Below are 26,349 nucleotides of genomic sequence, written 5' to 3'. Positions count from 1 at the left end.
CAATTAGGTTTCTTAGGTGAACTGTCCATCTACTTAAACTAATGCGATGATGAAACCCATATACTATACAGCGTACATATTAAATTCTCAAAAGTACAAGGATCATATCAGTACTGCAAAATTCTACATAAACAAATACTTTCCATATTAGGAGACCCTCATTTCAAGTCAAGAAAAACAATCACTAAAGTCTCAACCATCCTTTACAAATTTTAAATACAGACCTGAATGGCTGTTCAATTCAGAGTTCACAATATGTCCTAAAGATTGTTAAGTATCTCAATTAATTTGCCACAGAACAGGATATCTACGGAGCCAAGTCACTAAGAGGAAGCATGAAGATAACTATTACGATACAATTTAATATTTCTACAAAAGTGCAACAACAACAACAATAAACCCAATGAAATCCCACAAGCGGGATCAGGAGAAAGTAGGGTGTACGTAGACCTTACCCTACCTAGTGCAGGTAGAGAGGCCGTTCCCGTAAGACCCCCGGCCCAGGCCAGCATAGTTGCAGCAATTTCTACAAAAGTGCAAGTTTCATAAATTGGAGAAGATATCATGCAGAGTTGGTCCTTTGAGTATTTCAGATCTCCCTCTCTTTCTAACTCCTTAAGCCACTGCAACTAGAGCCTTACCCTTCCCCACGGGAACTGGCTCGAAAGGAGAATAAGTACTGGAGTGAAAGTTTGAGATTGAAGTTTGCTTCTTCAAAGCTAGGATTGAAAAGATTTCGTGGCCACCCCACTAGCTCCACCCTCGAATTTTTAGCACGGTAGATGGCTGTTCTTCACCTTAATGAAATGGTCATAAATAATTTGCTAATACTTCTCTTTCTACACTTCTGGTGCAATCAGAAGTCATAGGCAAAGAATGTTCCGTGGCTGTGCACCCGTTGTACCCCTCTAATAAGTAATAACACTATTGACACTGTTCATTACCCCTCCAAACGATCAGGTCCAGTCCCATTGCTTGGGGACAAATCATGCTTCATCTAACTGAGGTTCATAAAATATATTGTAGAATAAGACGTGCAAGCTATCCTGTCATCCAATACATCAAATTGGAAATTACCCTAATCAAGTAACATGGAGTATCCTATTTGGTGATGATATTGTACTAATTAACGAAACTAACGAGGGGTGTCAACTAAAAGCTAAACTATGAAGAAGCACTATAGAGAGTACAAATTTTAGGATAAGCAGAAATAAGACTAAGTATATGCATTACCAGTTTAGTCTGCATAAGAAGAGTGAAACAAAGATGAGATTAGACTGGATTGAGGTGGCTAGATGCAAGCAATTCAAATATTTAGACTTGTTGTTCCAAGAGAATAGAATGACATATGAAACAGATACACATTGAATCAAAATTCCTTATTAAAAAAACATTGAATCGAAACAGGACAGCTGAAACCGGGGTATCTTTTAACAGTAAAAGGCTATCAGGGTGCTAAAGTAATAGAAGGATGCCTACCAAAGTGAATAGTTAAGTATTATGGAACAGTTATAAGATTCATCAACATATCCACAAGATGAGTATCGCAAAAATGTGGATGTTAAGATAGACGTATAGCAATACAACAAGCTCTACAAGATTAAAATATTTACCACATCCACCAGAAAGTGCAAGTAGCACACATTTGAAGATAAAATGAGAGATTGTTTGGATGTTTTATCATGTCCTGCGTTGACCTCCAGATGCACCAAGGTGGACGAGATAGATCTAAATGAACACGGAAGGAAATTGTCTTGAATGACCTACCATCTTTCGGAACCCATGCAAACTCCGGGAAAGATAAGGCACAATGGAAGAAAAATATTTATATAGGTGATACCAATTAATAGGAAATATGTTTCAGTCGTGCTAGTAAGTAGCTGAAATGAGAATGTTGAGATGGTTGTGCGGACATATCAGGAAAGACAAGAATAGGAATGAAGTTATTAGAGACAAGGTGGGAGTGGCCTCTGTGGAGGAAAAGTTGTGGGAATTGAGGTTGCGATGGTACGACCATGTGAAGAGGAGAGACATAGATGCCTCGGTCAGGAGGTGTGAGAGGCTGACCATGGCAAGCTTGAGTAAGGGCAGGGGTAGGCCAAAGAAGTATTGGGGAGAGGTGATTAGGCAGGACATGTCATTGCGTCACCTTATCGAGGACATGACTCAAGATAGGAAGGTGTGGAAGTCGATGATTAAGGTGGTAGGTTGACAGGTAGTTCTAAGTTTCTCTTAGGTTTATCGGTAGTACTAGTACTATTCTTGTATTCTCTTATTCCTGACTCTTTATTACTTGTTATGCCATTCGCTTCCATTACCATATTACATTACTGTTGCTATTGCTTGTTGCTTTATTTTTACTGTTCCTTAAGCCGAGGGTCTATTGTAAATAGCCTCTCTGCCTTTATAGGGTAGGGGTAAGGCTGCGTACACACTACCCTCCGCAGACCCCCTGTATGGGATCAAGCTGGGTTTTTTGTTGTTGTTGTTGTTGTTGTTGTTTTAGTCATGTTAGTACGTTTATTTTAGGTCCTACAATTTTAGGAGTCTTTTGGCCCTACTAAAGATTTTTATGCCAGCAAAAACCACAGGTAACTTCTGATACTTTTTATTTTTGTATCTATTTTATATAATGTTGGCTTGAGATGGATTTAATTAGAGAAACATGGTTAGTGAGGATTTAATAGCTGACCCATACTTGTTTGGGACTAAGGCGTTGTTGTTGCATTCTCTTAAACTAAGGGGTCGTTTGGTAGGATGTGTTAGAGAAAATAATGCATGCATTAACTTTTGGTATTACCAATCTCTTGTTTGGTACACTTTTTCAATCTACGTATTACTAATACAAGTATTAGTTATACAGCCTATTTGGTATTATCCTATATATAACTAATACATAACAAACCATGGTATTAGCAATACCAAGGCTATTAATGCATGAATTAGCATAGTTAAAGACAAAATTGTGCTTAAAGTCCCTTAAAGCTAAAGAATATGTAGGCCATTTTCATAATTAGCTAATTTTCTTACAAGTTATGCAATGCATTTTAATTTTTAATACATCACACCAAACAGTAGATAAGAAATAATTTCTGCATAATTAATGCTTGCATTACTAGCGCATGCATTACTAAGAGTCCGTTTAGATGGGCTTATTTTAAGTGACTTTTAAGCCAAAATAGTTTTTAAGCCATAAGTTAGGAATTCTAGTTTTTGGCTTTTGGCTTGTTTTTGTCATTTTAGCTTTAAAAATGCTTTACTCTATCCAAACACTACAAAATGGCTTAAAAGTTATTTTGGCTTAAAAGCACTTAAAATAAGCCAATCCAAATGGGCTCTAATACATCTTATTCAGCATTATTCTTATGCACCCTACAAAACGACCCCTAAAAGCCTTTCTCATTGGCTCTATTAGGATGCATAGTCTCATTGTGAACAGATTTTTTCCTTCCTTCCGACGTACAGCAACTTTCTATGCTATTTTATCAGTAGACAGTCAATATCCTTACTGAAAAAATATTAAGGTTCCGATTCCAGGAGAAGTTGATGCCCAACAAAAAACATAAAAGAACAATTAGTCGCTGGTCTACTTACACTATTAGAAAGTACCAATTACACTCCCAATGATTTTAGTGAGTGTCTTAAAGCACTAGTTTCATAAATCCGGAATTATAAATGCAAACGGTGAACCCTAACAATAAGATAACATAACAATACCTCAACAATGTTGCCGACCAAGTAAGGAAGCTGCTTGTTAAGCTTAATTTTCTCCTGATTCTCCTTTATTTTTTCCTTGAATGAATCCAACTCTAGATTCGTTCTCTGCAGCTCTTCCTTTAAAATCCGGATTTCGTTGTCTAGCAAACGCGCAGCCCTAATAATATCATCAGTGGACATGGCATACAGGTCATCTTCGAAGTTGCCGTCCTCAGCCGCCATCGGTGTCGCCATCCACAACAGAGTAAGTCTATCAGAGAGCACTATGGAATGAGGGACTCGATCTGTGTGTGGCTTGTAGATTGTAGAATCAGAAAGGTTTATAGAGATTAGAGTGTCACGAAAGGAGAAAATACACCAATTTCTGATTATTGCATTTTCAATCCTTTCAATTTTAGTTTATCTTTAATTGGATCCCTGTAGTTAGTAATAATACCAATTGTAGGCTATAAGCCTCTAGCTCCTTCTACATCACTATATCTATTTGTCTATTTATATATCTATTCTATATAAATGCAATAATTCTTTTCTTTAAAAGTTAAATTACTTTAATAACCTTTTTAACCCTTAAAATGCCCTACTTAGAAAAAAATTACTTTTAAAAGTTGGAGAAAAAAATAATACCTACAAAAGAGTTGCCACGACCCCCCCCCCCCCACAACGACATTATTTAATTAAACTACAAGCATCGGTAATATCAATTTATTCACAAGAAAGAAAAATATGGCTTCTTTCTTTTACATTCTATGTTTGATCAATGCTTCGTCACTGTCATATTTTTCATTGTTGGTGCCTTGGTGTGGAATTTGATATTGTAATGGTGTGGGTTTAGCCAAGTTTGGCTAAAGCAAATCTCCACCATTAGCGTGTTTTTAGGAAATAACTTCACGTCGTCAAACCACCTAGTAAGACGATCTCCTATCTCTTATTATGGTATTATTTTGTTATTAATATATACTTAAAAGTAAAATAAAATACCTACAATTATATATGTATCTGTGTGTTAGCCCGGGCCCAACACCTCACTATTAGCATGTTGTTTTAAAACATTATTTTTTTTCTCTTTGAAGTTGTGATAACGTTCTCTTTTTACGTACTAAACATAGCAACATGCCCTCCTAAATTTTGCTGTAGAATTCAAGAGAGAGCATTACACTTGCAAACTTGATCCTAAGTTTGGATCTTTTATAATTAAGAGGTTTAGTTATCTATTGTTTCTTCATTGAGAATAGTAAATAACTCTTAAACCAACAATACGATTTTCAAAATCTTGTTTGCTCTGATCAATTTCTCCTGCTTCAGGAACATCAAAAACTTGAAAGCTTAGCCCACTCTTAACCATCTCTTTTTACAATACATGCTCTTCTTCAAACGAAAAATCAAGGAAAGGATCTTAAATTAGTGCTAAATGAAGGTTGAGATCATGGAAATAAAACTACAGTACATGAAACAACCGGTCTCTCTTGAAGTAACTCAATATGACATAAAATGTTCCTATTAAGGTATTGATTCATGGCTAAATGAGTTAATATTATACTGGAGTATTCCAGAGTTATGAACTAATTTTATCAGAAATAATTGAAATTCCAAGAAATCTGAGATATTCAACATATACAAATAAATATTTGGAATGATATTTTATATAATTTAAGAGCTTAATTAAATATAGAACCTTATTTTCAAAAAGAAAAAGATATCTGGCTGGAATAAAAAAATTTGAAGGCTATTGATTGAGATAAATATGTTGTCCATATGAAAGCCAGCCATTCTCTTAAGAATCTGGAGGCATGAATCAGTCTTTGGCTATCTACACCAGCAAGAGTCAATGGCTTACTCATCAATATTGTTGCGGAAGCCAAATGTATATAGTGTGAATAAGTCACAATTACTATACCAAAAATTATGACAGCCACCAAATAATAAATAAGACAATAAAGTAACAATAAAAGGAACACCAGAATTTACGAGTTTCGGCTAATTTTGCCTACTCCTCGGACACAACCAATATTTTATTTCACTCCAAAAATACAAGTGAAATAATACTAAAGAGAGAAGATACAAATGTCTTAAGAAGATAAGAAGGCAAATGGGAGGTGTATTTAAATCCTAAACATTAGACCTTCTTTTATAGGGGGAACCTCCCCCAACTCTACTTCCCAACCGATGTGGGACAATTTGACATCTTCAACAAATCTCCACCTTGGCAAAATTCCACATCTTCAATTCTCTCTCAATAACAAATTTTGGTTGTGTTTTCATCTTCAATCTTCAGTGTTCAACAATGTTGATCAAATTCAAACAATGTTGAAACTTGATAGTAGTCACCACTTTTGTCAGCATATCAGTAGGATTCTCTATAGTATGAATTTCTTCACCGTGACTCCACCTTCTTCTATGATTTCTCGTACAAAATGATATCGAACATCAATGTGCTTCGTCCTTGCATGATAAACTTGGTTCTTCGCTAATTGAATAGCACTTTGACTATCACAAAAAATTGTGATACCTTTTTGTTCAACACCAAGCTCCTTTAGCAATCCTTGAAGCCAAATTGCCTCTTTCACAGCCTCTGTAATAGCCATGTACTCTGCCTCTGTTGTAGACAAAGCAACTGTTGACTGCAAAGTAGACTTCCAACTAACTGGTGCCTTTGCAAAAGTAAACACATAACCAGTAGTTGATCTTCGTTTGTCCAGATCACCCGCAAAATCTGAGTCACAATATCCAACTACAGACTGATTGTCTTCCTGCTCAAAAACTAACCCGACATCTACAGTATTATGAATATACCGTAGAATCCACTTCACAGCTTGCCAATGCTCCTTCCCTGGATTGTGCATATATCTGCTAATAACTCCAACAGCTTGTGAAATGTCAGGCCTTGTGCAAACCATTGCATACATCAAGCTACCAACAACATTTGCGTATGGTACATTTGACATATACTCTCGTTCAGTTTCATCCTTTGGCGACATAGTAGTACTTAACTTAAAATGGGGAGCAAGTGGAGTACTAACTGGTTTAGTCTTTTCATCTATGCCAAAACGTTGTAGTACTCTTTTCAAATATTCTTTCTGAGATAAACAGAGTTTCTTTGAACGTCTATCTCTTATTATCTCCATGCCAAGAATTTTCTTTGCCTCACCCAAATCCTTCATCTCGAACTCCTTCTTCAGTTGAATTCAACTTATCAATTTCTTCCGAATTCTTGGAAGCTATCAACATATCATCAACATATAGGAGAAGATATACAAAGGAACCATCTTTAAGCTTGTGCAAATACACACAATGATCGTATTTGCTTCTCTTGTACCCTTGCCGCAACATAAACTCGTCAAATCGCTTGTACCATTGTCTAGAAGATTGTTTCAATCCGTACAACGATTTTTCAAGTTTGCACACCATATTTTCTTTTCCAGCAACTTTGAATCCTTCTGGCTGAGTCATGTAGATTTCCTCCTCCAAGTTTCCATGTAAAAACGCAGTTTTTACATCCATCTGAACTAGTTCCAAATCCAATTGTGCTACCAAAGCCAACATAATTCTAATGGAGGAATGTTTTACAACTGGAGAAAATACTTCATTGTAATCAATTCCCTCCTTTTGAGCATATCCTTTGGCCACCAATCTTGCTTTGTAGCGAACATCTACTTGGTTAGGAAATCCTTCCTTCTTTGCAAATACTCATTTGCACCCAATTGCTTTCTTTCCCTTCGGGAGATTGGCCAATCTCCATGTATGATTCTGATGAAGGGACTGTATTTCATCATTCATGGCAATCCTCCACTTATCTTCTTCTGAACTTTGGACAACGTCTTTATAAGTGGTAGGAACATCATCAGCTACAATTGAGGTTGCACAAGCAACCGTCTCTATGAGACGAACAGGTTTCGTTATTGTTCTTTTTGGCCTGCTGGTTGCTATTGATTCAAGTTGTTGTTGAGGTTCCTGAGTTGGAATCTCCTCTACTGGCTCTCCTTCCAGAGGGTAATCTTCATTTGTTTCCTCCTCTGCTTCTTGTGTAGGAAAAATAAATTTTCCCTCAAACTCCACCTGCTTAGAAGCACCTTCATTTTGTTTGGTATCTTCTGTTACCTTATTTACCATAGCAGATTCATCAAAGGTAACATCCCTGCTGAATATTACTTTCTTTGTCATAGGACACCATAAGCGATATCCTTTGACTCCAGAAGTAATTCCCATAAAAATAGCCTTCTTTGCCCTTGGATCCAATTTTGACTCTGTCACATGATAATATGCAGTTGAGCCAAACACGTGCAAAGAGTCATAATCTACAACAGTCTTTCCATACCATTTTTCAAATGGTGTCTTGCCATCAACAGCAGTAGATGGTAAGCGATTAATGAGGTGGCATGCATATGTAACTGCCTCAGCCCAAAATTCTTTGCCCAAGCCAGCATTGGACAACATACACCGTACCTTCTCCAGCAAGGTCCGGTTCATACGTTCTACCACTCCATTCAGTTGTGGTGTATGTCTGACAGTGAAGTGTCGGACGATGCCATCATTGTCACAAACCTTATTGAAATGATCATTTTTGTATTCAACTCCATTGTCTGTGCGAATACACTTGATTCTCCTGCCTGTCTGATTCTCCACCATCGTCTTCCATTTGAGAAAAATTCCCAACACTTCATCTTTGCTCTTCATTGTATACACCCATACTCTTCGGGAAAAATCATCAACAAAGGTTACAAAATAGTGCTTCCCACCCAATGAAGGTGTTTTGGAAGGACCCCAAACATCAGAGTGTACATAATCCAAAATGCCTTTAGTATTATGGATCGCTGTACCAAATTTAACCCTTGTCTGTTTCCCTTTGACACAATGCTCACAAAACTCCAAGTTGCAAGCCTTTACTCCTTTTAACAATCCTTGATCTGATAGAGTTTTCAAGGATTTTCCTCCAGCATGTCCCAAGCGCATGTGCCATAGCTTGGTTGCTTCTGCCTCTTTGTCGTCACTGGATGTCACTGTCGCTGTCCCAATAACTGTACTGCCACGATAGCGGTACATATTATTATTCTTCCGATTAGCCTTCATTACCACTAGTGCACCGGAGCATACTCTCATCACTCCATTTTCTGCAATGATTTTGAACCCTTTTGATTCTAGGGCTCCCACAGAGATGAGATTCTTCTTCAAATCCGGTACATATCGAACATCTGTTAATGTTCTGATCATTCCATCATGGTTCCTTAATCGTATTGAACCAATGCCATATGAGGTAAGAGGGCTGTTATCCGCTGTGTGGACGACTCCATATTCTCCTTCTTGAAATTCCACGAACCAGTCCCTGTTGGGACACATATGATAGCTACAAGCCGAGTCCATCAACCATATGTCTGATGATGTTGATGACTCTGTTGTAACTAATGAGAAGTCTGAATCATCACAATCAGCTACATTTGAATCCATAATGGCCTTTCCATTGTTATGTTTGGCCTTATTCTTCAACTTCGGACAGTCTTTCTTCCAGTGCCCTTTTTCTCGACAAAAGGCACATTCATCTTTGCTGGGTCTGGATCTTGACTTGGATCTTCCCTTCTTTGTCCTCGTTTGATTTTGAGGACGACCCCTCACAAATAGTGCTTCTCCTTCTCCGCCCTTCTGTTTTTCTCGCTTTCTTTGTTCATAGCTGTACAAAGCTGAACAAACTTCTCTGAGAGAAACTTCGTCATTTCCATGGAGTAGAGTAGTTTCAAGGTGCTCGTACTCATCAGGAAGTGACGCCAACAACATCAAGGCCAAGTCACCATCATCATAAGTTGTATCCATATTTTGCAAATCTGTGACCAACTTATTGAAACTGGTGATATGTTCATTCATCGTGGTACCAGGAACATAGGTGAAGTGAAACAGTCTCTTCTTCATGTACAATTTATTTTGACTGTTTTTCTTCAAAAATTTATCCTCCAGTGCTTTCCATAATTTACTTGCAGAAGTTTCCTTTGTGTATGGATATTTCTGCTCTCTAGCAAGGTAGGATCGAATGGTACCGCAAGCAACACGGTTGAGAATCTTCCAATCTTCTTCTCCAATAACATCTGGTTTCTTTTCTTCAATGGCTAGATCTAGCCCTTGTTGAAAAAGGACATCTAGAACCTCGCCTTGCCACATCCCAAAATGTCCGGACCCGTCAAATATTTCTACCGCAAATTTTGCATTTGACACGATTCTTGTCATAAGCGAAGATGCCAATGATGACGTATTGTTGACACTTGATGTAGATTATTCTTGTTTATTGTCTTTCATTTTTGACACAAATATTATTTAATAGCTGACAACACAAATCAAGATTATTTCCTTTCTGGTATGGAAGATCAGACTAAGCTGCAACCACAGAGCATACTCAGACAGAACCTTGACTCAGTTACCAAGATAAATCTTTTCTAATGTGGAAGATCAGACTATGTTGCAACTACAGAGCATACTTAGACAGTACCTTGGCTCTGATACCAATTGTTGCGGAAGCCAAATGTATATAGTGTGAATACGTCACAACTACTATACCAAAAATTATGACAACCACCAAATAATAAATAAGACAATAAAGTAACAATAAAAGGAACACCAGAATTTACGAGGTTCGGCTAATTTTGCCTACTCCTCGGACACAACCTATATTTTATTTCACTCCAAAAATACAAGTGAAATAATACTAAAGAGAGAAGATACAAATGCCTTAAGAAGATAAGAAGGCAAATGAGAGGTGTATTTAAATCCTAAACATTAGGCCTTCTTTTATAGGGGAAAATCCCCCCAACTCTACTTCCCAACCGATGTGGGACAATTTGACATCTTCAACAATTAGATATCTCTTTCCAATATATATTAGTATACGAATAAAGAGTTAAGACCGATGAATGAAAATCGGGACGAAGACCATGTTATGCAGTAAGGTTATCCCTAGCTGGAGACTAACTTAACCAATTACATGAACCTAGGTTTTAGGAAAACTGTAAGAAAGAACAAATTGTATCACAAACAGTTACCACAGACACAATCTAAAGTTTGAAAATGTTCCGACCGATGGGCAACTATTGGTGATGAAAAAATAAAGCGTAAGTTTGGAAGATATATAGATATAAATGAGAATATCATATTATTTAATCTTTAAAGTCTACAATACAGAACTAAATGAATTCAGTATTGTATAAAAAGTGAAGTCCACATAGTAGCAATTAAATTGGACTAATTTGCATTATGAACTGGACTTACTAAAAAATAAAGTTCCACCATTTATTCAAAAAATATGAACTATAAGGAACAATTTGCTATTTTACAAACAAACTCATGCAACCAACCAAAAGCATTACAAAATTGCAGAACATCCAAGGAATTACAAAATTTTGTTCACACAAGTTGCTTATTATACAACTCTGTATAAAAAATCATACTTCTCGAAATCAGGTGTTACATTTCGATCTACTAATAGCATTACTTGAACGTCAATGATCAATTTCATATCTAGGTAAATGCATTTCAAACAAATACTTCTTTAACAAAAATTGAAATATAACGCATAGTATATTGTTCAATAATTATTTCTCGTAAATGTCAAAAATGTACCTTTGATATTGTTAAATTATAGATGTTTATCTTATGGAACCCGTATGGAAGAGAAAAATTATTGAGTTGTTTTGGAGATTTCGTCAAAGTTCTTCTCATATCATTACCATTTTTCTTCAGATAAAAGTTTAATGTGTCTAGTGATGTAGCAGGTTGTGCACCTAATAAGAAAATTTTCATGGAAGCATTTGGAACTGGGAAAGAAATCGTTTTGTAGAGTTTTTAAAAGTTACATTCTTTTTTTCATGTTAAAAATCATGCAATTTTTGCTCTTTTTTGTATGTTATCAAATTTGTTATGCACGTGCTCAAATAATCAAAGACGACTATTGTCATTTCATAGTTTTGTGTTATTTTGCATTTTCTTATCTTCTATATATTTAAGTTGATGTAACATCCCTACTTTACATCTAAATATTTTAATTTCTGAGAGTCTCGATTTATTATAATATTCATTATATATCACTTCGTCAATAATACTACATTTGGCACATCTCTAAATATGCAAAATGCAACTTTAAGAAATAGAGGATTATCAGGTGTTTACTTTTCTCCATATTTTTTCAAAAGATATATACTACGGCAGAAAATTCATATAAGAGAAACTAACAACTATTAGTTTTAACATTAGCATAGTAACACATAATACTCAATACTTGAGTCAAAAGATAAACAATTATCAACTTCTTAAGATAATACATCTTTATTATCAAGATAAATGCTACTTACATGACTTAGCCAATATAAGTAAAAGCATATACATTAAAGTTGTTTCATGTCAACTGATCTTCTTATCCTGCATGCATATGCAAGTCTAAGTTAGACGTGCCATTTGTGCAAATATCATTACTTGACCCAATTTGAACGTCAATGATCTCATATCTACCTAAATGCTTCAAACAAATATTTCAATAACAAAAATGACATACATAATCAATAATTCTTTCTATTGAATATCAATAATATACCCTAAAAATTGTTTAATGACTGATTTTTATGTTATAGAAGCCTTAAGAGAAAAAATAGAATAGAAAACTACTTATTTGATTTGGACATTTCATCAAACACTTTGGTAGCATAAACGTTCTTCCATTTTCGTTGTTGTTTTCGGTTAGATGGAAATTTGGTGTTGTAACGACCCGACCAGTCGTTTTATGAATTTCAACCCCATATTCCCCATTTCTGCTTCTTTATTCTTGTTCAGCCATATTATGTGGTATCGGGTTGGTTGGTTCACGTTCGGAGAGGTTTTGGAGAGGTATGAGACACATAGTCTCTTTTGAGTAAGCTTAAGTTGGAAAAGTCAACCAGATATTGACTTATGTGTAGGAGGTCTCGGATGTGAATTCTGATGGTTCGGATAGCTCTGTTAGGTAAGGACTTAGGAGCGTATCCGGAATGTATTTTGGAGGCCCGTATTAGATTTAGGCTTGAATTGGCGAAATTAGAAATTTGGCATTTTCCGATCGGCAGTGGAGATTTTAATATTGGGGTCAGAATGAAATTCCGGAAGTTGGAGTAGGTCCGTTGTGTCATTTGGGACGTGTGTGCAAAATTTTAGGTCATTTGGATGAGGTTTGATAGACTTTTGATCGAATTCGGAATTTGGAAGTTTTGGAATCCTTAAGCTTGAATCTGAGGGTGATTTGATGTTTTGATGTTATTTTGAGCGTTCCGAAGGTTGGAACAAGTTTGAATGATGTTATGGGATATGTTGACATTTTTGGTTGAGGTCCCGAGGACCTCAGGTGTGTTTCGGATGCCCAACGGGACATTTTTGGACTTGAGTTAGCAGTTTTGCTGGTATTTTGTTGCAGACGTTTTGCTCTTCGCGATCGCATAGAAGGGTTCACGATCGCGTAGGCTAATTTGGGGCAGGTGGAGTTGTTCTACGCGTTCGCAGAGAGGAGGTTGTGATCGCGTATGTGTGAGAGGTTGTGCTTCGCGAACGCGTGGCCAGGGTCACGTTCGCGTAAAAGAAGGAAAGTTGGTGTATAGTGGAGGTGATTGCTCTATGTGACCGCGTGAGGCAGGTCGCGATCGCGTAGGTTTGGGTGGTTAAGGTTCGCGAACGCATGGAGTTTTACACGATCGCATAAGGTATGTTGAGGGGCAGTCCACTGTTGTGCTTCACGATCGCGGTGAAGGAAAAACACATGGGCAGTAAGGTTAAATAGCCATCTTCGCAAATTTTAGGCCATTTCTCACCATTGTTGGCCGGATTTGGACCTTTTTGAGAGGGATTGAAGAGGGAATCGAAGGGAAATACTTGGAGGTAAGATTTTTGAACTCAATACTCGATTCTATGATGATTTCTACCCAATTAAATATAAAATTAGTGAAATTTAAAGCCTAAAATTGGGAATTAGGGCTTGAAATTGGAGACTTTTATTTAAGGATTTGAGGGGTCGTTTGTGGTCGGATTTTGATGTATTTGGTATGTATGAACTCGTGAGAGTGTAAGAATTCTAGTTTTGTGATTTTTATCGGAATCCGAGACGTGGGCCCGGAGGTCGGATTTGACCAATTTTGGAATTTGTGATGTAATTTGATTTATTTTCGTGTGGGCTTTGTTCCCTTAGCATATATTAATGTTATGGTTCTGATTTTGGTTAGATTCAGGGCATTTGGAGGCCGAATCGAGAGGAAAGGGCATCGCGGGCTAGAACAGTTAGTGCAAAAGGCTAAGACACCAATGCTTAGGCCTCCTCCTCCATGTCCTCAAAGGCTTGCCAAGCAAAATGGCGAGAACCAATTCAAAAAGTTTATTGACATGATGAAAAGTCTATCAATCAATGTGCCATTAGTCGAAGCCTTGGAGCAAATGCTCAGTTATGCAAAGTTTATGAAGGATTTGGTGACAAAGAAGCGGTCAATGAATTGTGAAACTATAAAAATGACTCATCAAGTGAGTGCAATTGAGCATTCAATGGCTCCAAAATTGGAAGATCCCAATGCTTTCACAATCCCTTGTACCATTCGAAGTGCCAAGTTTGCTAAAGTTATTTGTGATCTTGGGGCAAGTATCAATTTGATGCCCTATTCGGTTTTCAAGACTTTGGGAATTGGGAAACCAAGACCCACATCTATGAGATTACAAATGGACGATCGTACCATGAAGAGATTATTGGGAGTGATTGAGGACGTATTGGTTCGTGTTGATAAATTCATTCTTTCGGCGGATTTTGTCATTCTTGATTGTGAGGTTGACTATGAGGTACCGATTATTCTGGGGAGACCTTTCCTTACTACGGGGAAGGCTTTAGTTGATGTTGAATCCAGAGAACTTACCTTTCGGGTTGGTGATGAAAAAGTGGTTTTCCATGTGTGTAAGTCTATGAGGAACCCAATAGCAATGAGGTGTGCTCTTTCGTGGACTTGGTGACCTATGTGATTCTGGATGAAAAAGTGATATGATGAATGTTGATGATACATTGGAGGCTGTCTTGCTCAACTTTGATGATGAAGAGATGGAGGCCTTCGTGGAATATGTGAACTCTTTGCAAGGAACAGGGTTGTACACTTATGAGCCCCGAAAAATTATCCTTGGATCTTGAAAATAGAACAACTCCTCCAACAAAGCCTTCAATTGAGGAGCCTCCCATCTTACAGTTGAAGCCATTGCCTCCACATCTTTTGTATTAATTTCTTGGACATTCTTCTACTTTACCGGTTATTCTTTCCTCTTGTTTGACTAACGTGCAGGTAGAATCTACATTGGCGGTGCTACAAAAGAGAAAGAAGGCTATTGGATGGACATTAGCGGATATTTGGGGGATAAGCCCCGCTTCTTGCATGCACAAGATTAACTTGGAGGAAGGTGCCAAACCATCTATTGAACATCAAAGGAGACTCAATGAAGCCATGCAAGAGGTTTTCAAAAAGGAGATAATCAAGTGGTTGGATGTCGGGGTTGTCTATCACATTTCTGATAGTTCGTGGACTTCTGTGGTTCAATGTATTCTAAAGAAAGGGGGCATGACGGTGGTCACCAATGATAAGAATGAGTTGATTCCTACAAGAACAGTGACCGGGTGGAGAGTGTGTATGGACTATCGTAAGCTCAACAAAGTCACAAGGAAGGACCATTTTCCATTTCTCTTCCTAGATCAAATGCTTGATAGATTGGCCGGTCGTGCTTTCTATTGTTTCCTTGATGGGTACTCCGGCTACGACCAAATTCTTATTGCTCTAGAGGATTAAGAGAAAACTACTTTTACATGTCCTTATGGTACTTTCGCCTTCAAGCGGATGCCATTTGGGTTGTGCAATGCACCAGCGACTTTCCAAAGGTATATGATGGCGATCTTCACGGACATGGTGGAGGATTACCTTGAAATCTTCATGGATGACTTCTCGGTGGTCGGGAATTTTTTTTTTGTGATTGTCTTCTTGAATAAAGTGTTGGCAAGATGTGAAGAAACAAACTTGGTGCTCAATTGGGAGAAATGTGATTTCATGGTTGAGGAAGACATTGTCCTTGGACACAAGATCTTAAAGAATGGCATTGAAGTCGACAAGGCAAAGATAGAGGTGATTTCTAAACTTCCACCTCCAACTTCGATGAAAGGCGTGCGGAGTTTCTTAGGCCATGCGAGATTTTACTAGCGTTTCATCAAGAATTTCTCTAAAGTGGTGAACCCGTTGTGCAAGCTATTGGAGAAAGATGTTAAGTTTCACTTCAATGATGATTACATGAGAGCTTTGAATTGCTAAGGTTCAAGTTCACTACTACTCCCATTATCACCTCTCCAAATTGGAGTGTTCCTTTTGAGCTCATGTGCAAACGATGTGGTGGTAGGGGCTGTTTTGGGGCAACGTATCAACAAGATTTTTCGTCCAGTCTATTATGCAAGCAAGACCATGAATAGTGCCCAAGTCAACTACACCATTATGGAGAAAGAGCTCCTTGCCATTGTGTTTGCTATTGAGAAGTTCCACCAGTACTTGAGGGGTACAAAATCCTGGTTGATGAGATGGGTTCTTTTGTTGCAAGAGTTTGATATAGACATCCAAGATCGAAAATGAAGTGAAAACCAAGTGGCAAGCCACTTGTCTCATTTAGAGGAGGATGGGAGGCTGCATGATGGCCTTGAAATCAATAACTCCTTCGCTGATGAGCAACTCTTGGCTATTTCAATGAAAGATGTTACATGGTTCGCGGATCTAGCAAATTTTCTTGTAGGTGGTATCATCCTGGATGAATTCTCTTCAAACCAAAGGAAGAAGCTAAAACAGGATTGTCAAGACTATTATTGGGATGAACCGTACCTTTTCCGGATTTGTAAGGATGGAGTGATTAGAAGATGTGTACATTCTTCGCCGTATGGTGGCCACCATGGTGGAGCAAGAACAGCGGCCAAAGTGCTAAGTTGTGGTTTCTATTGGCCCACTCTTTAAAAGAATGCAAGTGATCTCGTGAAGCATTGAGATGAATTTCAATGGGCTGGTGGAATCTCAAAGAAAAATGAAATGCTCCTCACCACCATTTTAGAGATTGATATTTCAATGTGTGGGGTATTGATTTCATGGGTCCTTTTGTAAGTTCTTGTGGAAACACCTACATATTGTCCGTGGTTGATTATGTGTCCAAATGGGTTAAGGCCGTTGCTCTACCCAACAAATGGGTTAAGGCCTTTACCTGTTTTGATGTAACCCTCTCTTAGCACCCAAGCTTTCCTTAACACTCTTGAAAAACAATTGGCTAAAAACATAAGTTTAGGGGAGAGACGAGGAGTTTGAAAAAGGTATCAAGGCACAAAAAGAGAAAAGAAATGAAGATAAAGAAAGGCAAGAAAAAGAAAGAAAGAACAAAAAGTAAAATCCAAAAAGAAAGTGAATAAGTTGAAGAGTTGAAGGGATTCAAAGAAAAGTAATGATGCAAAGCATGGAGAAAGTAAAGAATGAGAAAATGAATATCATGACCAAAAAAGAGTAATGCTAAGTATCTCTAGTTCCCCTAAGGAAAAGAAAATGTCTCAAAGAGTTGACAAAATATGAGCCAATAAGAGAAAATAGAGTACTTAATGAAAGATGAACCCGTTCTATCATAACATATCCAACCTTAGTCCAAAATCCTTCATTGCATTTCGAAAAACCCTACATGATTTCAAGCCGAGTGAGCTTACATTAGTGGTGATCTACATGAGGGGCAAGTCTATGGTACTTAGAGTTGTACTTGCGACATTCTTTTGAGAGAGATGAGCGAACCTTTCACAAGTCTTTGAATTGAGTGTTCTATTCTTGAGTGAGATAGGCAAATGGAGAGTAGAGAAGGAGGATTTTGGGATCCATAATAACCTACATGAATGAGCGAGCTTCTTTGATGAATAAAGTCAATTCTTGATGCTCAAGTGTCTATTAGAACTATTTGTGCTTAAAAGTTCAACTCATTGCCTTGTAGATAATTCATAAGTGTTGTGGGTAATTGTTGGTCCCAATTGATGTGGGATTGATGCATTTTTTATTAGCTGGAATAGCCCTTAACTTGTGGAGGTGGGAATTACCTTATTTGCTTGAGGATAAGCAAAAGCTTAAGTTTGTGGGAGTTGATAAGTGGGGATTTTGACTACTTATTAGCGCCTTTGAGCTGTCATTTTTAGTCCAAAAGCGTTTAATTGTGTTCCCGAAAAATGATGGAATATGATTAATTGCAGGAATATTGGAATATGACCCCAAGATGAAATCCAACTCAAGAAGGAGTGATCTGAACTCAAGGATAAAAACAGGCACAAAAGCTCAAAGTGCGGACCGCAGATTGTGAAGAAACTCATATCAGAGACATGTGCAAAGTGTGGTACGCACATGACATGTGCGGCCACAGAAACTGGGCAAGAGAAATAGTTCAAAGAACATGTATCTCAAGTTCAACAGAAGTGCGGACCGCACAATTATTGTGTGGCCGCAGAAGAACAGCTACGTGGCCGCAGTCATATTTGTGCGATCCATAGAAGAGAAAAGTGCGGGTGCAGACACATTTGTACGGACTACAGAAAAAGAGAAGTGCAACCACAGTTCAGAATTATGCGGCCGCAAGTTTCCAATCCTATAAGGTTGAAGCAAAGTGCGGACCGCACATGGAATTGTGCGGCCGTAGAACCTCCGAAAGGGCATTTTTATCTGAAAATTCCATCCCTGTATAAATAAAAGAGTTTCACCTTTTTAGGTCAAGTTTTGACATCAACAACCACAATAGACAGTTTTCTTTACTCTCTTTAGTAGTTTTTGCTATTTTGAGATTTTTTAATATAGATTTCATCATTTTAGTTATCAATATAGGTTTAATTATTATTTCTTCTTCTATTTCTTCTATCTTAAGCATGAGTAGCTAGATTTTCAGTGGGGTTGTGACCCAACCCTAGAGTGTAATCTTAATGAGCGTTTGATTTATTGCTTGTTTATAGTTGGGTGTTTATTATTTAGCCTTGTTCTTGCTTTTAATTGTAGAATTAATGGTTACAAACATTAGTTCATGCCTATTTGACTTGGTTTCTACTAGAGAAAGAGAGACTTAGTCTATAAAATTTGGCTAGCAAGAAATTGGATAAATCAAGAGATTGGTAGTCTCAATTAAAGGGTTGAACCTAGAGATAGTAAAACCCGACTTGAGCTTTGTATCAACCGCTTTGTTCAATACCCATTTGGACTTGAGAAAGCCAAATTGGAAAAAATCACACTCTAACCGAGAGGTATTGAGTGAGTACTCAAGTGTTGATAGCTATAATACACCCCGACCAATAAAAACAAACTTCAAAGTTTACAACCCGTTAGGCATACTCCTAGGTGAAGGTCATAGCCCTAGGCCTTTTATATCATTTGAAAAATAACAACAAAAACAATTTCCTAGTTTCAATTCTTAGTTTGTAATCTTAGTTTAAATTAGACATAGAAATAACCTAAGTTTGTGGAAGTGTAATTTGAGATAATTCAAGTGCATGCACTATAATATATACCCCTAAATCCCATTCATTGCTCCCTGTGGAAAATCGACCCCGACTTCTTGTTGGGTATTACTATTGCATCGATTGTTATAACCTTAAATTGAGGTGTGACTTGGGCAAGATCAAAAGCGACGATCACTGATGGATGACTTAACTGAGCATAACTAAATCCCTATAATAATGTTAAACTATGCGCTCTCAGATCAGCATACATCGAGAGGCAATGCTGGATAAACTTGTGTAAAATCGAATGAGTATTTTTTCGAGATAAGAGGAAAAAAGGAAAAAGAAAAAAAAGATATGATCAGAGAAGCAAAAGCTGCCTTAATGCTAAATGATGGTTAGAAACGTACTTGAGAAAAAAGGTTAGAAACGTACCAACAAGCAGGTAAGTGAGAAGGACAAACCCACACTGAACAATGAAGAGAGTTTATGTGATTTCAAACCAAAAGAAAAATAGAGAATTTGTGAAGGAGTAGAAAAATGATAGCAGAAGACACATGTCCCAAAAAAATACAAAGACATGCCATGTTTCATAAAATGAGTATGATGAAAGTTTTTGAAATTGAAGAATAAAACACAAAATACCCTTGACAAACAATTGTAATTTTGATTTTTACCCGAGTTCATCCACCCATGTTCGTTCTTTGTAATGATCCAATAGATCGTTTTGAGTATCTGTATTCAGATTGATGGTTTGAGGTCATGAGTAGCTTCATATGGTGTATTATCACTTGCGTGTGTGGTCGGCTTTGGTTTTTGAGTGGGTCGGGATTGATTTGGAAGAATGATTCTCATTTTAGAAGCTTTAAGTATGAAGAGTTGAGCAAGTTTGATTTTTTTTGTATTTGACTTCGGATCAGAGTTTTGATGGTTCCATTAAGTCTGAATGGTGATTTTGGACATGGACGTATCCTGGATTTGCATTTGGATGTTTGAAGAGTGGTGATTTTACCACTCATTCTAGTCTCTTTTCTTTAGCTTTTATGTCCTTTAACTATAATATGAGGTTGTTTATGGTGTGTATTGTTAGATTTTTAGGTGAATGATGTTATGAAGTGATTTGAATTGAATTGAAGTGGAATTGAGCAAAAAAGGGTGAAAACAATGCAAAACTCTCTTGTGAATCCACATCTGCGGAAAAGTGGTCGCAGGAGCGACCCCGTATATGCGGGAGTGGAAACGCATCTGCGGAGCTGGGCCTTTTGCCAGGAATCGCATCTGCGAGTAATTTTCTGCTTCTGAGGTAGTGCACCTGCGCTTTGGGAGCCCGCATCTGCGGTATCAGACATCCTTCAACTTCCTGCTTCTGCGATAAGGTATCCGTATATGCGGAGCCACATCTCCGAGAATTCGTCCGCAGGTGCGGTCGACGGGCATCAGAACTGGGCAATTTAGGCATTTTGCATGTTCTCATTTCCAAACCCACAAATACTCGTCCTAGCAGATATTTTGGGGAACGTTTGGCTTATTTTCAGTTTCAAGAGACTAGAGAGAACAAGTTTTGGAAGCTAGGGTTTGCATACACACTTGGGTTTTGAAGATTTCAAGCTTGTGGTTAAGGATTTCTTACCCATTTATGTTTATTTCTTTATTTTCTTGCTTTGTATTGAATATTTAAGTGTGTAGTATTTATTTCCAACACTTGAATCTTGTTTATGGAAGTATTCATATTTAAAGTGTGGATTAAATACCTTGTTGTGCTTATGTATTGGATGATTTTTATCCTTTTATGAAGTGAGTTATTGTTTCTTTAATTATTCTTGTTCTTTAATGTTTCCTAAGGGATTAGCTAACCCTAGGACTCGCCCATTAACTCCAAATTAATTTTGGAAAAGATAATTTGGGGTTGGGAAAGATTAATTAACAAGAATTTGAGGTTTTAACCCTCATTTTATAAATTCTACCTAGGGATAGGATTGAACTACTTGTAGCCATTCCGGGTGTGCTTAATCTCTTAACTGTTTTAGGGATAATTCAATTAGAAAGTCTTGTTAGTCTTCGGAATAAGCTAATATAGAATTATTATCCGTGGCTAATTAACATAAACTCGCTCATATTTGTAAAATCGTGAAATACATTGGATCGTTATTTGAGTGTAATTCCCGATGCATCCATACTTGTAGCCATTGATCATTTTACTTGCTTTCTAGGTTAGTTTACATTTCCCCATTTAGATATAAATATTTTCCAAAAACCAATTCTAAGTGTTTGACATTGCATAATAAGTGATAGTTATCTTACACTCCTAATCGCCTTCATATTGTTCTCTGTGGGATTCGACCCCGACTCATAGTTGGGTAAATTATATCACATGCGACCATGTCCATTTACTTTTTAGTAGTGGATTTGGACGTCATCAATGTTCAAGAAGGTTTTTGCTCTAATTGGCGATAGTTGGTAATTTGAAGGTTTAGAAAATTTATGAGTTTGACCGGGAATTGAATTCGATGATATCAGGTTCGGATTATTATTTCGGGAGTTGGAATATGTTTGTTATGTCATTTGAAACTTGTGTGCAAAATTTGAGGTGATTACGATTCGCTTAAATGTGCTCGGCGTAAGTTTGGAATTTAGAAATTTGAAATAGTTCATTGAGCTTGAAGTGAAGTACGATTCGTGGTTTTGATGTTACTTTGCGTGATTTGATGCATCGAGTAGGTTTGTGTTATATTTTGGGATTTGTTGTAATACTCGGATGGGGTCCCAAAGGGATCGGGTGGGTTTTGGACCACCCAGAAGATGGTTGAGTTTGGGTGAAAGTTGGCAGGCCTGGTGCAATCGCACCTGTGAAGGGAAGGGAGGTGCACAGATGTGATGGCGCATCTGTGGTAACTGGTACGTAGAAGCGAAAGAGGTGGCATGTGAGAATACTCTACAAATGCGGAGATTGACTGCAGAAGCGGAAGCGCAAATGCGCTAGGGTGTCCGCATATGCGATGTTAGTGGAGGATGGGTGTGTGCGCAGATGTGAAAGTCTTTCCACATCTACTCCGCAGATATGAGAAGGTGTCCACATATGCGGTTGGTCGGGATTCGGGGGAGCTCACAGATGTGAGGTATTTGTCGCAGATGTGATGTTGCAGATGCTATTGTTTGGTCCTCAGATACGGAGATGCCTAGGTAGATTTTATTTATTCGGGGGTTTTACTCATTTTACCATATTTTGAGTTTGGGAGCTTGGATTTGGGCGATTTTGGAGGAAATTTTCACGATTTGGATTGGCAAGTATTTTTAACTCGAATATTTTACATGATTATATCTTTGATTTTGGCATTGGATTGTTGAATCTAAAAGAGAAACTTGGGGAATTTTTTGTCAAATTTTTTTTTCTAAAGTGAATAATTGGGATCTAACATCGATTCAGAGTCGGATTTGAGTGAAACTAGTATGGTTGGACTTGTATTCGAATGGGTTATCAAAATTTGTGAGTTTTGTTGGGTTTTGGGGTGCAAGCCTGGGTTGACTTTGAATATTTGATTAAATATTCAACCTTTGGGTTCGTTTTCTATGTCATTATTTGAGTTTTTGAGTTGTTTTTGGCTAGTTTTGAGTCATTTGGAGGTCGATTCGTGCCAAATGACGCTTCTAGAGTATTGATTTGCCTTACCTGAGTATGAAATTTGATGTTCAGTAATCATGCACATGTATTATTGTATATCTTCTTTCTGTATGATATGGATTGGACTGATAGCATATGACAACACCGAGGCGGATTGTGATACTGAGCATGTGACCCCGCCGAATGAATTATAATATTGAGCTTGTGACCACGCGAGACTGATTGTGATATTGAGCTTGTTACCATGCCAGGGGATTGTGATATTGAGCCGTTCACCATGCCAGGCGGATTGTGATATTGAGCATGTGACCATATTGGACAGATTGTGATATTGAGTTGTGACCACACCGGGAGGATTGTGATTATTGGCATATGAGTTGTCTGCTCAACATGTGAATTGTCCGTGTGAATCTGAGATATTGATATTATTGGCAAGTGAGTTGTCCTTACAACACATGAGCTGTCCCTGCAGCTGATATATTATTAGCATGTGAGTTCTTAGCGCAACACGTGAGTGTTCGAGCAGCGTGCAGATATGGATCCATCCCCTTGGGGTCACCCTCTCATGTGTCTTCTTAATGGTGTACATGCGGATTATGAGAAATCGATGGGTTTCTGGTTGATGCGGGCTTTGGGAAAGCTGATTAGTGGGTTGGTTCGGTTATTGAGATTCTGATGTGGCCTTAGAGCCGTATTGTAGTTTCTATTTGGATCGGGTTGTGTGCCGCAACATATTGATGTTTGGTTATTTCATTTCATCTTTACGTGCAATTTTCTTGGTTCTTTATCTGATTTATTTGCACATCTTCCGTATATGTTGGATTGTTGATTAAGCACAGTACGTTAAGTTACTGTGTGCAGCAAAGTGGTTTTATTTGTGATTCATGACTTGATTATGTTAATGTTCTGTACTTGTTGGAATTATGAACTGTACAGGTGATTAGCGAGTATCATTTATAACTCTTGCTTTTATTATCTCACTAAGGTTAATTATGATACTTGCTGAGTATATGGAGTCGGTTGTATTCATACTACACTTCTGCACCTTGCGTGCAGATCTTGGAGTTGAGATGATGTGGATGACAGGAGCTGGCACTGAAGACATACCTACCGGATATATCTACCATTTGTTCTTGGTAGTTTTAGATTTGTAATCTGTTTATGTATAGTCCAAATAGACATTGTATTTATTTTCATGCTAGCTTTGTTAATCTAAGTTTTAGTGGCTCATGACTTGTACTACCAATCCTTGGATTATTGTATGAAAATTTAGTTATTTCACTTGTTAATTTCTTATTATTTTAATTAGAGTTGTGTTGATTGTTATTTGACTTATCTAGTGAGTTGAGTTATGTGCCTTCATACCTAAGAGAATTTTGGGTCATGACATATATATACAATACGTGGAGTAACAGGAAAATATATATACAAAAATATTAGCACGAAAATAAAAAAGCAATGAGTGGAGTAACAGAGACAATCCTAATCATGTGCTTCTAGAGGGATGGATCCAAATCCATGCGATATTGGCCTCGTGCAACGTTCGAGCAACATTGGACTTGAAGCTTCCAACAACTACACCATCTCCGTTGAGCCACTCCATACATAATTCTTAAAATTATCACAACTCTAAATTTGATCAGTCCCAGAGACTCGGGATCTGATAGGGACTCGAATTGTCTTTGAGACAATTCATCAAATAATTGTGCGCACAAACTATGTGTGAGTGTGGTTTCAAGTGAGGGACTGCCTCACCCTCCCGAATCGACTAGGTAAATGTAGTTCTAGTACTTCTATTAGCAGCTAATAGAACATGTATAGAGGACGTGGGTTTGGGATTCATTTTCACTACTTCCACCATTGTTGAGTTATTATTACTATGAAGGGAAAGAAGAAGAAAGAAGAGCAAGCTAGAACTAAAATAAGAAGAAGAGAAAGAAAGAACGAAAATATTAACAGAAACAGAGAAGATAGGAAAGATATACCTTGTCTCATGGTGGAGTATAACAAGGCAATGGAGAAGAAGATAGACGAGGGAAGAGAGGGCTCTTTAGTTTCTTTGTTTTGAATTTAGTAATGGTAGGTCCTGTTGTTAAGTAATATACAGTTAAGAGGGATTAGATTTTAATGCGTTAAGAGGGGATTATGGGTTGGGTCAGTTTAATACGCTTAATCACAGAGTAAAAGAAATTGTTTGGCCACCGATAATAAGCGCGATATGATGACAATTACACCTAGTTGAGGTGCGCGCAGAGGCACGAGGCGTTGAAGATAGTGCCTAAAATATTTTTTTGCCTGCTTGTGTGAACACTATTGGGAATGAGGTGCAAGAAACTGTGGCTAAATACATGTGCCAGCAGGTGTGGCGCAGTAGTATCGGACCTGAAAATAATTTCCTAAAAAATTGAGCACGATTGCAAGCGTGGAGCGCTGGTGCATGTTCACCTTGCGCTTTTGGACTCTATCACTTCTTTCCATACTCCATCGTTCATTTAGCTCAAATATTCTCAAAAAATAGCAAAAGGATGAAAAAAATCTACTAGTTCCATCGAGGTAAGAATTGAGATCTGAAACTCAAACTACAATTACGCTATGACTAGCTATAGAATTAAACACTAAACAAGTTGCTGGTGCATGTTAACCTTGCGCTTTTGGACTCTTATCACTTCTTTCCATACTCCATCGTTCATTTAGCTCAAATATTCTCAAAAAATAGCAAAAGGATGAAAAAAATCTACTAGTTCCATCGAGTAAGAATTGAGATCTAAAACTCAAACTACAATTACACTATGACTAGCTATAGAATTAAACACTAAACAAGTTAAATAGTTGGGTTGCCTCCGAACAATCACCTTATGTAACTACGGTACCAATCTTCACGTGTCAGATAAGTTCGCTAAGATCTTGTGACGTGCAATGTAACCACCTTGTACTTTACTCTTTGCCCATTTACCCAGGATGTACCATTTGAAATCAGATCCGCAACTCAACTGCTCACTAAGGCATAACGGGGCCCGACCATTTAGACTTATGATTTCCAAGAAAAAACTTTAATATCGAATTGAACAAGAGAGCTGATTTGCCTGGCTCAAGTTGGATGTTCTTATCGTGCCACTTCTTGATCTTTTCTTAGTACAACTTAGCATTTTCATGCGCATACAACAAAAACTCATCAATCTCATTAAGTTGCAACAACGTCTTCTCACCGGCCAAGTCCATATTACAATTTAGCTTTTTAATCGCCCAATAGTCCTAGTGCTCAAGCTCAACTAGCAGGTGACATGGCTTCCCATAAACCAACTTATATGGCAAATCAATAAGAGTTTTATATGAAGTCGGATACGCCCATAAAGCGTCATCAAGATTGACAATCTAATTCTTTCTATTTACACTAAGCGTTTTCTCCTAAAACTGCTTCACTTTCCTGTTTGACACCTCAACTTGTCCACTAGTTTGTGGATGATATGTGGTAGCGACGTTGTACTTAACCCCCATATTTTGCTAGAATATTGTTCCACAACGTGTTACAAAAATCAGT

General features: G+C 37.6%; 2 protein-coding genes across 2 annotated transcripts in view; one reads left to right on the top strand and one right to left on the bottom strand.

The window, feature by feature from the left end:
• LOC104230175 (26S proteasome regulatory subunit 6A homolog) overlaps positions 1-4,042 on the bottom strand; it is a 9,959-nt gene extending 5,917 nt beyond the window's left edge. Inside the window, exon 1 of the mRNA XM_070163683.1 lies at positions 3,718-4,042. Coding sequence (XP_070019784.1) covers positions 3,718-3,951 — 234 coding nt within the window. The 5' untranslated portion in view covers positions 3,952-4,042. The remainder of the gene's footprint in view (positions 1-3,717) is intronic.
• A 9,863-nt stretch (positions 4,043-13,905) lies between these two features.
• On the top strand, positions 13,906-16,025 carry LOC138883025 (uncharacterized). The gene is made up of 5 exons (XM_070163682.1): positions 13,906-14,669; positions 14,719-14,800; positions 15,015-15,350; positions 15,558-15,842; positions 15,963-16,025. The coding sequence occupies exons 1-5, from the start codon at positions 13,906-13,908 to the stop codon at positions 16,023-16,025; spliced, it is 1,530 nt and encodes a 509-aa protein (XP_070019783.1).
• Positions 16,026-26,349: the final 10,324 nt, after the last annotated feature.

This window comes from Nicotiana sylvestris, chromosome 12 (assembly GCF_000393655.2).
Source record: "Nicotiana sylvestris chromosome 12, ASM39365v2, whole genome shotgun sequence".
NCBI classification, from domain to species: Eukaryota; Viridiplantae; Streptophyta; class Magnoliopsida; order Solanales; family Solanaceae; genus Nicotiana; species Nicotiana sylvestris.
Note: the sequence above shows the minus strand (reverse complement) of the source record. Positions and strands in the feature narration are given on the sequence as shown.

Coding starts and splice junctions, on each gene's coding strand:
- LOC138883025 (XM_070163682.1), top strand. CDS start 13,906: ATGGTTCTGATTTTGGTTAGATTCAGGGCATTTGGAGGCCGAATCGAG. Junction 14,670..14,718: donor AGGAACCCAATAGCAATGAG/GTGTGCTCTTTC, acceptor TGGATGAAAAAG/TGATATGATGAATGTTGATG. Junction 14,801..15,014: donor TGGAGGCCTTCGTGGAATAT/GTGAACTCTTTG, acceptor ACTAACGTGCAG/GTAGAATCTACATTGGCGGT.